General features: G+C 41.3%; 1 protein-coding gene across 1 annotated transcript; it reads right to left on the reverse strand.

Annotated features, from left to right (window-relative positions):
- Nucleotides 1-11278: 11278 nt before the first annotated feature.
- On the reverse strand, nt 11279-12013 carry LOC116747995 (polyadenylate-binding protein 1-like 2). The gene has a single exon (XM_032620717.1). The coding sequence runs from the start codon at nt 11972-11974 to the stop codon at nt 11336-11338; it is 639 nt and encodes a 212-aa protein (XP_032476608.1). The 5' UTR covers nt 11975-12013; the 3' UTR covers nt 11279-11335.
- Between the last annotated feature and the right edge of the window lie 966 nt (nt 12014-12979).

The raw sequence follows: 12979 nt of genomic DNA on the forward strand, positions 1-12979 counted from the left end.
TCTCCTAGCCTCTGGCATGCTTTTACATTCTCTTAACAGTGACTTTCACAGAGAAAAAGTTTCAAATTTTTATTTTATTTTTGTAGGATTATTGAGGTATAATTGACTCATAAAGCTGTATATGTGTAAAGTGTACAACGTGAGGATTTAATATACATAGTGAAATTATTACCACCATCAAGTTAATTAACATATCCATTACCTCACATAGTTACCTTTTTTGGTGTGGTGAAAATGATTAAGATTTACTCTGAGCAAATTTCAAGTGTACAATAAAATATTATTAACTATATTCACTGTGCTGTACATTAGATCCTCAAAACTTATTCATAACTGAAATTTTGTACCCTTTGACCAACATAATCCCCATTTCTCCCACCCCCCACTCCTCGGTCACCACCATTCTACTTTCTGTTTCAATGAGTGTGTCTTTTTCTTAAAAAATTCCACATAAAAGTGAGATCATACATATTTGTTTTCCCCTGCTTGGCTTATTTCACTTAGCATAATGTCCTTCAGATTCATCAGTGTTGTCGCAAATGTCAGGATTTCCTTCTTTTTATAGCTCAAGTGCATATATTTTAAGAAATTTTATATCCTCTTCTTGTATTGATCTCTTTATCAGTATATAATACCTTCCTTTGCCGTTTGTTGTAGACTTTGTTTTAAAGTCTACTTTGTCTAATATGAGTATTGCTACACCAGCTTTCTTGTCATTTCCATCTGCATGAAATATTTTTTTCCATCCTCTCGTGTTCAGTCTGTGTGTTTCTTTAGCTCTGAAGTGTGTCTCTTTTAAGCAGCATCTAGATGGATCTGTTTTTTTTAAATCAAGTCAGCCACCCCACATATTTTGATGGGAGCATTTAGTTCATTGACATTTAAAATGATTAATGATAGGTATGTACTTATTGTCACTTACTTACTCGTTTTTCTGGTTGTTTTTGTAATTCTCTGTTCTTTTCTTCATTTAGTTTCTTCCTTTGTGGTTTGATGATTTTCTTTAGTGATATGGTTTGCTCCTTTCTCTTTTAGTTCTTGTGTATCTATTGTAGGATTTTGATTTGTGCTTGCCATGAGGATCGTACATGACCTATATCTCCTTTTTTAAAACATAATTATTTAAGTTCAAACACTTTCTAAATGATCTTCATTTTACTCACCTCTCCCACATTTTGTGTTTTTAATGTCATATTTTATATCTTCATGTTCATTTCTCCACTGTTTATTGTAGTTGTAGTTAATTTTATAATTTTTCATCTTTTAATCTTTGTAATAGTTTACTTACATGACTGATTTGCAGCCTTTATTTTATCTTTTTTTTACCATTGCAATTTTTCCTTTCTACTATTTCTTACTTTTTGTTGTAACTTTTTCTTTTCCACTTAATAAAAACCCTTCAATACTTCTAAAGTCATTTTAATAGGATGAAATCTTTTAGTTCTTGCTTGTCAGAGAAGCTCTTTATCCCTCCTTCAATTCTGAATGATAATTTTGCTGGGTAGATTATTCTAGGTTGTAGGTTTTGCCTTTTCAGAACTTTAAATATATCATGACACTCCCTTCTGACTTGCAAATTTCTGCAGAAAAATCTATGGATAGACTTATATGAGTTCTCTTCTATGTGTCTCTGTTTTTCTCTTGCAATATTTAGGAATCTCTCTTTAACTTCTGCCATTTTAATTATGACATGTCTTGGTGTGGGTCTCTTTGGGTCCATCCTCTTTGGCACTCTGTGCTTCTTGTTCCTGGATATCTGTTTCCTTTTTCAGGTTCAGGAATTTTTCAACCATAATTTCATCAAATTCATTTCTGACACCTTTCTCTCTTTCTTCTCCTTCTGGGACCCCTATGATGCAGATGTTGGTATACTTGATGTTACCCAAGAGGTCCCTCAAACTGTTCTCATTTTTTACATTTGTTTTTCTTTTTGCTGTTCTGACTGGGTGATTTCCATTATTCTGTCTTCCAGATCACTTGTGTGTTCTTTTGCATCATCTAGTTTGCTGTTAATTCCTTCTAGTATATTTTTCATTTCAGTTATTGTATTCTTCAAATCTGATTCTTTTTATTATATTTTCTAGTTTCTTGTTAAAATGATCACTGTGTTCATTTATTTTTTCTCTAATCCAGTTAGCATTCTTATTACTAATGCATCGAACTCTTTATCTGGTAAGTTATTTCTCACTGTTTCACTAGTTGTTCTTTTCAGGGATTTTTTTTCTGGTTCTTTCATTTGAAACAAATTTCTGTGCCCTCTCATTTTGCTTAACTTCTCTGTCTGTATGAAATTAGGTGAAACAGTTACTTAGTCCAGTCTTGAAGGGGTATCCTTGTGTGGGAGCATCCCTATGCAGTCTGCATGTGCCCAGTGGCCTTGATGGGAATCTGGATCTGAAGTGAGCATGAATCACTTCCTCCCTCAGGGTGTGCTGGCAGCTCTCACCTTGGGAGAGGTGAGAGGTTAGAACCAGAGCCAGGTATGAGCTGGGACTCTGCCTCTACTCATTGGCCAACATCACCATATTGGGGGCACAGTCAGGCTCTCAGTTGCTGGAGCAGAATCCCTGAGGGTCATTTCTGAGCTAGTTCTCTTTCCTCTGAGTGTGCATTCTCCCTCCTCCCAGCATTGGCATCTTTGCCAGAGAAGAGAGTAGTGGAAGAGTAAGAAGGGCCAGAGTGGGCACTCAGCATAGTCAGGGCATGTGCTGGGGCCATCCCAGCACCAGTCAGAGCTCTAGACCACTTCCAATTTGCCACCCCCATGAAGGCCAATAAATGGCTGCCCTTGCCCTGTGTGGATGTCATTCCAGTTCCGAGCTGGCTCTGTCCCCTACAACTGTGCACTTTCCTCAGCTGAGGCAGCCTTCACTCTTGTGTTGAGCTGCCCCATGCAGCAAGAGGGGAAGGATTGGGGTTGGCTGGGCTGGGGCACACACTGGAGCAGTCATGGGAAATTGGCTAGAGTCTCAGGCAGTTTCAATCTGTTTCCTTTGCCTTGTTTTGAGAGTAAGCAAATGTGTGTGTGTGCTCTTCCCATGTGGAGTCTAGATTTCTAACGGCCCTGTTGTCAGTCTCACTGGTTTTCAAACCAACTAAGGGGACTTGTCCTCCCTTTCTGGGACCTCAGGGCTGGGACACCCAATATGTGGTTCAAACCACTCACTCTCCAGGGAGGATCTCCAAGCCTATGTAATCCATCTCCTCTACTGTGTCTCCTTCCAGGGACACACGTCCTGGCCTGATCACCTCTCTTCCCTTCCCACCTGATTCCATGTGGATCTTTCTTACAGCCTTTGTTTTATAAGACTCTTTCTGCCAGACTCCAGTATTTTTTTTCAGTGAGAATTGCTCCACATGTAGATGTATTTTTGATGTGTTCATGGGAGGGTTTCATGAGCTCCATGTCCTCCTACCCTGCCATCTTGATTTCCTCCCTCCAGCAATAAACTATTTTCAAATTAAGGTACGTAAATTGTTTTTTTAGACATAATGGTATTACACACTTAATAGACTACATTATATTGTAAAAGTAACTTCTGTATGCACTGGGAAGCCAAAAAATGAGTGTAACTCACTTTATTGTGATATTCTCTTTATTGTGGTGGTCTGGATTTGAAGGCACATCTACGAGATATGCCTGTATACCCAGAATTGGGATTGAGGAATCGTATAGTAGCTCTAGTTTAAACTTTTTTAGTAACCTCCAAAGTGTTTTCCATAATGGCTGTGCCACTTTACATTCCCACCAATAGTGTAGAAGAGCTCCCTTTTCTCCACATCCTAGCCAACACTTGTTGTTGCTTATCTTTTTGATAATTGTCATTCAATAGTGTGAGGTGATATCTCATTGTGGTTTTGATATGCACTTCCCTGATTATTAGTGATGTTGAGAATATTCTCATGTACCTGTTGACCATTTGAATATTGTTTTATGGAAAAATATATATTCAGGTCCTTTGCCCCTTTTAAAATTTATTGTTATTTTTATATTGAGATGTATGGTTCCCTTGTATATTTTGGAAATTATCATATATATAGTTTGCAAATATTTTTTCCCATTCCGTAGGTTGCCTTTTCACTCTACTGATTGTTTTCTTTGCTGTGCAGAAGCTTTTTAGTTTGATATTATTCCACTTGTCTATATTTGCTTTGGTTGCCTATGCTTTTGGTGTTATATGCAAAAAATCAGTGCCAAGATCAATGTCAGGATCTTTTTTCCAAACCTTTTCCTTTTTCTGGGAGTTTTACAATTTCCAGTTTTATATTTAAGCCTTTAATCTATTTCAAGTTAATATTTGAGCAGTGTAACATAGGAGTTCACTTTCATTCTTTCACATGTGGTCATTCAGTTTCCGAACACCATTTATTGAAGAGACTATCCTTTCCCAATTGCGTGTTTTTAGTGCCCTTTTCAAAGATTACTTGACTATATAAGGATGGGTTTATCTCTGGGCTCTCTATTCTGTCTCTCTTATTCTTCTCCTTGGTTGAGTATGCTGTTGAAGCTCTCTATTGAATTCTTCAGTACAGTTAGTGCATTCTTCAGCTCTAGTATTTCTGTTTGTTTTGGATTTTTGTTGGTGTCTATTTCTTTGTTGAACTTCTCATTTTGTTCACGCATTGTTTCCTAAATTTCATGTAGTTGTCCATCTGTGTGTTTTTGTAGTTCACTAAAGTTTAAGATGATTATTCTGAATTCTTTGTAAGACAGTTCATACACAGATCTCCATTTCTTTGAGATCAGTTATTGGAACTGTATTAGTTTCCATTGGTGGAGTCATAATTACTTGATTCTGCATGATTCTTGATCCCTTGCATTAGTATCTGCTCATTTGAGTAAATGATCTTGTTTTCAGTACTTTATAAGTTTGCTTCAGCATGAAAAGACCTTCACAAGTCTGTTCAGCTTGGGAAACTAGATGGATCAAGCTGGTAAAATCTGTGAGCATGTGAGGATTGTCTCTGAGATCTCTAGTCGGGTGAAGCCACTACCTCCATGGTCAGGTGAGACCACTAACTGGGCTCTGCAACCACCTCTTACCAGGTGAGGTCATAGGCTGTGTTCACAGGCAGGGTGGTGAAAACGGTGGACTCTGCAATTGGGTAAGGCTGTGGGTTGAGATCCAAAATATTTCCTGGTTGGGTGGGGTATTTGGCTATATTTCCAGGCCAGGTGGTCCTGCTAGCTGGACTCTGTGTTCAGTTGGGGCTGCAGGCAGGGCTTCATAATCAGAAGAAGGCTTGGGCTGTGCTCTGATATCAGGCAGGGCCACAGGCTGTGCCCCCAAGCTAGGTGGGGCCACAGGCTGGACTTCTCAGTCAGGTAGGCCACTGGGTGTTCTCTGCTCTGCTCTTGGGTAAGGTTGCTGGCTGGGCTATCTGGTTGGTGGGGTGAAGGGGAGGGTTGCTGCATCTTTTAGTTCGGTGGGCTAGAGAATGTGCAAAATGCTTTGCAGTCATGTGGCATCACATTTCAAGCTCTCTCCTCAGGTGGTGATGTGGGCTATATTCTTTTATTGGGCATGGTTGCTGGATGGGCTCCCTGCCTGGGCAGGGCCAAAGGCTATGTTCATCCAGAGCTGGAGGCTGGGCTTCGCATCTCAGCAGTACCATGGGCTGGGCTCTGAACCTGCCCAGGGTCACTGTTCAGGCTCCCTGGTTATGTGGGGTGAGATGCTATGCTTAATAGTTTGACAGGGCTTCTGGCTTGGCTACCTGCCTGAGCAAGGCTGTAGAATAAGCTCTGTGGCTGTCAGTGCTCTTTGGTCAGGTTTCCTAATGGGTATAACTGTTGGGAAAGGCTGCAAATTTGCTTCCCTGCCTGGGTGGGGCAGTAGAACAGGTTCTACAGTTGTTAAGGCCTGTTGACTGGAGACCAACATCAGGCATAACTGCCAACTGAGCTCCCTGGCCACACAGGGCCATTGGCTCAGCTCTGCAGATGGGAAGAGCCACTGGTTGGAATCTCTGCTCTGGCATCACTGCAAGCAGGAATGTTATCTGCCAAGGTCTGAGCAGTGGTTGCTGTAAGGTCCACTTTTCTGTCTCTATCTTACCCCCAGTGATCAATCCTCACAGGTTCTCCCACTGACCCTTGTGAGACAAGACCTGAATGAGCCTCTTAGGAAGCATCCTGCAATACTGGTGAAGCTAGATGTTCACCTTGGGTTCTCTTTTTACCACTGGAGAAACCATGGGCCCAGGGAGCATTCTTTGTGTGGCTCCATGCCAGCCTGGGGGAGAGGCAATGCTGCTAGAGTGTAGTCCCTCCTCTTACCCTTCTAACATGGTCCTTCTGGTCTCTGTGGCCCAGGGGATTGCTTCAGTTTGACTCTTGGGTTCTGAGATCTTCTTAATCATGTCTTAGCAATGGATAGTTGCAAGCTGGTCTTGTGAGTAGGACTAAAGATGGGAATGAGCTACATCACCATCTTGATGATGTCATCCTCTCATTTTTAAGGATGTGTTTTATTAAATAAAACCTTTAAGGAAAACGTATTCGAATATTTTTTGTTAAAATATGCTTACATGTGCATAAGAAAAAGGGATTTGGAGGCATAAAACATTATGAACATTCATTATGCCTTCTTTTCATTATAATTCAGTAGTTAAGGGCACAGACTATGAATCTACACTACATGGGTTTAAATCCTATCTGTGTTAATTGCTAGCTGTATGACTTTGGACTGCTACTTAACCTCTCTCTCTATGCCTCAGTTACCTCATCTGTAAAATTGGGAAAACAATACTATATACCATGTACAGCTTTTTGTAAGGATTAAATTAGTTATTATGTGAGAAGCACTTAGTGTCTCACACAAATTAAGGATTATATTAGATCATTATATTCTGACTCAAACAGTTTCAAATCGTTTTTTGAAAATAAGTAGAAAATGCTTTACCTTTTGAAATATCTTTTTCCCATAGTTTAAAAAGAATTACAAGTGAAGACAATGCAAAACAATGGACACAATTGTAAACTGGGAATGGATTATGGTTAGTGTAGAATGATCTTGTAGTCTTTCTGACAGTGTGATTTGCTTTGTAGTTAGACTTCTAATAAATGTATGATAAATAAATACTCCTGAATGTGTGTGAAGACATGGCTGCAAAAATAGTCTTCCCACAGGCTTTATTTTAATATGAAAAAACTGGAAACAAAAATCCACTAGGTAAGTCATGTGGCTTACAAAATTGATGGCCTATAGATACCATAATATACTATGTGACAACCGTCAAAAGGATTATGTAATATTAATTCACATGGACATATTTTTATGATATATTTTGGTTTAAAAAGCAGGCATTATATTAGTATTTATGAATATGTACATACAGATGTATCCATCTAACAATATGCATATATAAACGTGTGAAGGATTATACTACCACATTTTATATGTAGTTTTTAGCCAGAGGTAGGATTATGGTTATGTTCCATGTTATTCACTCAGTTTAACAATACCTTATGATATTTCTAGGATTTGTTTGCCTAGCAAACAAATAAAGAGGTTAATAAAGGCTAATAAATAATAAAAGTGAATAAAAAAAGTTTATTATAACAAGGAAAATTTTAAACTATGAATTCTTTTATCCATTGAAAACTTAGTAAAGTTTAATATAAATTCTAATACCCAGTTCAGAGCCCTAGGCAAAGAACTGGTAACACATATAGACTGGAAATAACAGAATAATAGAGTAAGTTGACACAACTTTATGAATGAAAATTTGATTCCATACTTGTTTTAAATTTTATGGACAAATAGTCTGAAAAATGCTCTATAAATTTTTTCTGCTTTTTTTTCTTCTAGGAGTGTTTACTATAGAAACAATTATGCAAGTGACTGTAAATTTAGGCAAAAGGTAGTCAACATAGTGGTCTGAAATTAAAAGAGAATTGGGAACAAAGAAAATATCTAACAATGTAGGAATTAAGAAATGAATTGATCCACATACACAATAGATGTTCAGAGACCATTTTAAATGATATGAAAAAATAAACAAGAAAATATAACCAAGGTTTATTTATACTGAATAAGGTTTTGAAACAATGTAAAGCATGACTTGGTATCTTATGTATATAAATATTTAAATTATAATATGTAATAATGATGTATGTATTATACAATGCAATATGATATATACATATATGTATAGCTAAATGTTTTAGATTTAATTCTTTATATTATCAGTGCTACTTTTATTTTCTTTATTTTGCCTATCAATGCTATGTGATATTTGTAATGAGTCTGTATTCCTTGAATAAGAAGCAAAACAAAATATTTTTTAAAAATTGAAAAAGAAAAACAAAAAATTAGGGGTTTTATAGCATTTATATCAGTTTTTAAAAAAAGTTTGTAATATCCAGGGAGAAACCTGTGTAGAAAAATGGGCATTCTTCCAAAGTATTGGTTGAAGTGTAAATTGGTACATCCAGGCCACCTGATGGTACAGTTAAAAAAATCTTAAAAGGTCTTTACTTTTCAATATCACTTCTATGTATTTATGTAAGTACAATAATTCTGCAGGAAAATTATTCACCATAGACTGGGGTTTAATGGGGAAATTTTAGAAACTACTTTAAAGTCCAAAGTACAGAAACACTTCTAAAAATTCTGATCCCCCAGTACAATGATAATGAGTTGTGGGAGAATACTGAATAGCCAAAGATGTTTTAGATATATTTACAATATATTGAAAAGGAAATTTTGACAGAATATATTCAGTATGATCCTATATTTGTTTTAAATTTTATTGACAAATAGGGAAAGCCTGAAAAGGCAAAAAATAATCTCTTTAAAATGGTTGTTGTGTATATTTAATATGTTCTCTTTTCCAAGCAATGCACTTTTAAACGAAATAATAAAAGAAACATCCACAAAGCCAAATCAGTTTCTCAAACTTAAAAAAAATACTAAGTTATTTAAGAAGATAAACAGGGAAATATGCAATCTCTTACACTGTTGAGAGACATAATCTTGATGAAAGAAGCATTTAGCAACAGACTGGCAAGTTATATAAGTCAATTAAATATCTCCACATGTCAGTAAACATTCAGCTACAAATGTGTTCCCCATAGAGTTAAACTTACTGGGAAAACCCAGAAAAATATAAGCATACAACAAGGGGCTAAGTTTAATGAATTATAGCTCATTCATAATATAGAATATAAAGTAAAAACAAAATTACAGAATATTTAATAATTTGGAAATATTATAAGAAAGACCGATTATTGTGAAATTATCCCATAATGAAACAATACATATTACATTTTTAAAGTATTATTTATGTACATATTTCCTGTGTTTCAAAGTTTTTCTTTTTGTCAAGTGGTAGAATTAGGAGTGATTTTGACTTTTTTCTTGTCAATTAAAAAAGGTTTCTATTATGATACTGTATTATTTGTATGAAAATAAATGTTTAAAATAAATAAAAACAAAAAAGCTCCAGCTATAGCAAGTCCAGAAAATCGTCCAGGTTTCCAGGTCCTCTCACAATGTTATTGTACTTATGAGGGTGAATTGATAATTATATCTGTGAACAGTTGCTTAATAATGAACCAAAAAAAAAAAAGATTTCAAAACTTGAACCATTCAAATCTTCTCTTAGGAATGTTTGTTCAGGAAATAATCTTGAATGTAAGCAAGGTTTATGCACTATGATATAAGCAGCTTGGGCTTGAATAAGAAAGCAAAGAAACCACCCAGATGTGCAATAATGACAAAGTAGTGAAAACAAATATATCTATATCTAAATATGGATATAGATGCATACATCTATCTATCTATTTCTCTATCTAGCCCATCCACTGGAATACAACAGCCACAGAAACTATTTTAGAAGAATATTTAATGACATGAAAGGAAGTTCAAGAATATCTATGTATACATCTATATCTATCTATATCATATATTTATGTGTGAAAAAGCCGATATTGAAACAGTATATACATTAAAATTCACATATATATCACATGAAAAATACTGGGCAGGTGCAGATGAAAATGATTCAGGGAGGTATGGGTGCTCATTAGGATTGATTACAGGTGACATTAATTTTCTTCTGTTAACTTGTCCGCTTTGTGATTTGTTTCCTGCAATGAAGCTGAATTATTTTTCTGAGAGTGGGGAAAAGGGCAGGAAGTGGGCACAGGGGAAGGAGGTGAAAAACAGTATTTAAATTCAGCAAAGCAACCAAGGACAGTGAAATACCATTTGCAGCCCATTAAGCTGGCCAAGACACACACACACACACACACACACACACACACACACACACACATCAATTACAGTGACCAGGAGACTATGCAGGGGAAATGGGCATACTCTTTTTACTAGCTGAGCTGGCTGGCATGAATGAAAATCGGTACAATGCTTATGAAGGGGCCATTTGGCAACACACAGGAAAAGTCTTTAAAATGTCCATATGTGGATCCTGCAAGTCCACAATTAAGATCATCAGGTATGCTAGCGAAGATTTGGCTTGACAAGGGAGAATTCACTCATTGGAGTATGCACAATGCTGGGTTTAAACACAGGGAAAGAACTAGGCACCACCTGAATGTCCAACAATGCAGGAATGACTACAGAAATGTTAGGGTCCATCGATACACTCTTCAGGCACTGAAGATGACGGTTCTGAAGCCTGTTGAATAACATGGAAAGAAGTTCAATGGGTTGATTTTTGTTTGGTTTTAGTTTTTGAAAAAGCAGATTAAGAAACACCACATACATGAACCATTCTATAACAGTGTGTTAAAAGGGAAGGTGGGGTGGAGGTGAGGAAGGGAGGGAGAGAGGAGAGGAGAGAGCCTGGAAAACAGCACACGGAAATGGTAAAAGTGGTTGTCTCCCGGTAGTAGGGTCATGGGGAGCAATTACTCTCTTGGGTTTCCCTCATCTGATTTACTTCTCCTTCCTGATGTTTCTACCATGAAATTGTATCACCTGTGCAATAAACAAAGAGAGAAAGTGCTTTTTAAACCAAACCACAAGGAGAAGACAGCCTTTAACCTGTCAAGTGGCACAGATTAGCAAGATTATTCACAGCACCCAAGGTGGGTGTGGGGGGAAGGGAGGGGAGAGGAGGGGTAGGGACGACAGGGGAGTGGAGAGAAAGAGAGAGACACAGAGTGAGAGGGACTGAGACAGGTGGAGGGAGGGAGAGATGGAGGGAAGGAAGACGGGGGTGGGGGGTGGGGGGGCGGTTGTGAGAGAGACCTGCACTCCCAATACAATACACTGCTGGTGGGTTAGGGGGGCAAAGGGTGGGGCTGTAAACCGGGTGGGAGCCAAGGTTTGGCTCTGCTGGCTGGCTCGCTCCTGGGATGTCTTCATCGCAAGGTGGCCTCCTCGTCGGTGTCTTCCTCGAAATCCTTGACGTCAGCACTGGTGGACTGTCTGGCCCAGGCTCCCCTTTCGGCCTCTCGTTCCTTATGCGACTTGAATCTCCCAACGAAAATTTTGCGGTAGTTCAGGAACATGCCATTCATCGCATCAATGGCCCGCTCGGCGGACTCCTGCTTCTGGAAGTGCACGAACCCGTAGCCCTTGGGCCCCTTTTCGTCGCAGGCCACTTTGCAGGAGAGGATGTTGCCGAACGCCGAGAAGATGTTGTACAGCGCCTTGTTGTCGATGGTTTTGCCCAGGTTCTTGATGAAGACGTTGCCCACCCCGCTCTTGCGGAGCGAGGGGTCCCGCTGGGACCACATGATGCGAACTGGCCTGCCCTTGATGACATCAAAGTTCAGGGTCTCCAGGGCCCGCTTGGCGTCTACCGGTTGCTGGTAGTTGACATACGCATAGCCCAACGAGCGGCGGGTGATCTTGTCCCTGCAAATGCGGATGGAGAGGATGGGCCCGGCCGGGCTGAACTTCTCGTACAGCATTGCCTCCGTCACCTCAGGGTGCAGGTCGCCCACGTACAGCGAAGCCATAGGAAAGTCCGGATTCCCCACTGAGCCCCCGCCCATCTCCGCATCAGCATCCGCGGCGGCAACCGCCGCCGCCACCTCCGCATCTGCATCCGCATCCGCCTCCGCCTCCGCCTCCCCCAAGGGGGGCGTCGCAGCCTCTGCCGCGGCGGCGGCTTCGGCCACACTGGCCTCCGCCACGGCCACTGCCGCTGCCGCCAGGGAGGCCTCCGCCTCCTCCCCCGCTACGGCTGCCGCCGCCTCCCCCAGGGTGACCTCCGCCACTGCCTCCTCCACTGAGGCCTCGGCCTCCAACTCAGCCTCCACCTCTGCTTCCGCCTCCGCCACGGAGGCCTCCGCCACCGCTTCTGCCACGGTCGCCGCCGCAGCCTCCGCCGCCGCCGCCGCAGCCGCCGCCGCCACCGCCGCCGCCACTGTCGCCGCTGTCGCCACGGTCGCCGGTGCCCCCGGGCCGCTGCCGCGACCTCCCTTCCCGCGAGCTGGGGGGCGGAGAGGCGGGAGAGGGCAGGAGGGCGGGTGGGCGCCGGAACCCGGGCCGGGGGCGCGAGCGCGAGCTGGGGCGGGGGACCCCGGGCCAGCCGATCTGGCGAGTCCCAGTCACCTGGTATGGCGAGCGCTGCCAGGAGCGCACCGGTGCGAGTCGCAGCAGCCTGCAGCCCGCTGCTGCTGCCGCCGCCGCTCGGTCGTGGGCTAGCGTGCGGGGCGCGGGCGGGCGGCGTGTGGTGGGGGGCGGGGGGTGTTGGCGTCTGTGGTCCGGGCAGCTGGGAAGGCTTCTGTCTCTTTGGTTCCCCCTGTGGCTGCTGCGGGGCTGCGGGGCCGCGGACGGTGGGAGGGGGCGGGAGCGGGAGGCTTGAGGTTGGGGAACGGGAGTGTGAGTCCTCAGCCTGTCGGATCGGCTGGATGTGTTTGAAGAGGAAGCCAGGGAAAGGGCTCCATGTGGACCGAGGGAATCTGGGTTAGATTTAGGGAGTTTTGTTTTATCCTTCCTCTCCCCATAGAACATTTAAATGATTAAATCAAGCACCTTGCAAGAGAAGGTGGGTG

The sequence above is a fragment of the Phocoena sinus genome, chromosome X (assembly GCF_008692025.1).
Source record: "Phocoena sinus isolate mPhoSin1 chromosome X, mPhoSin1.pri, whole genome shotgun sequence".
NCBI lineage: Eukaryota > Metazoa > Chordata > Mammalia > Artiodactyla > Phocoenidae > Phocoena > Phocoena sinus.

What these genes read in the sequence shown, in the direction of transcription:
- LOC116747995 (XM_032620717.1), bottom strand. Translation starts at nt 11,974, where the DNA reads ATGGGCGGGGGCTCAGTGGGGAATCCGGACTTTCCTATGGCTTCGCTG.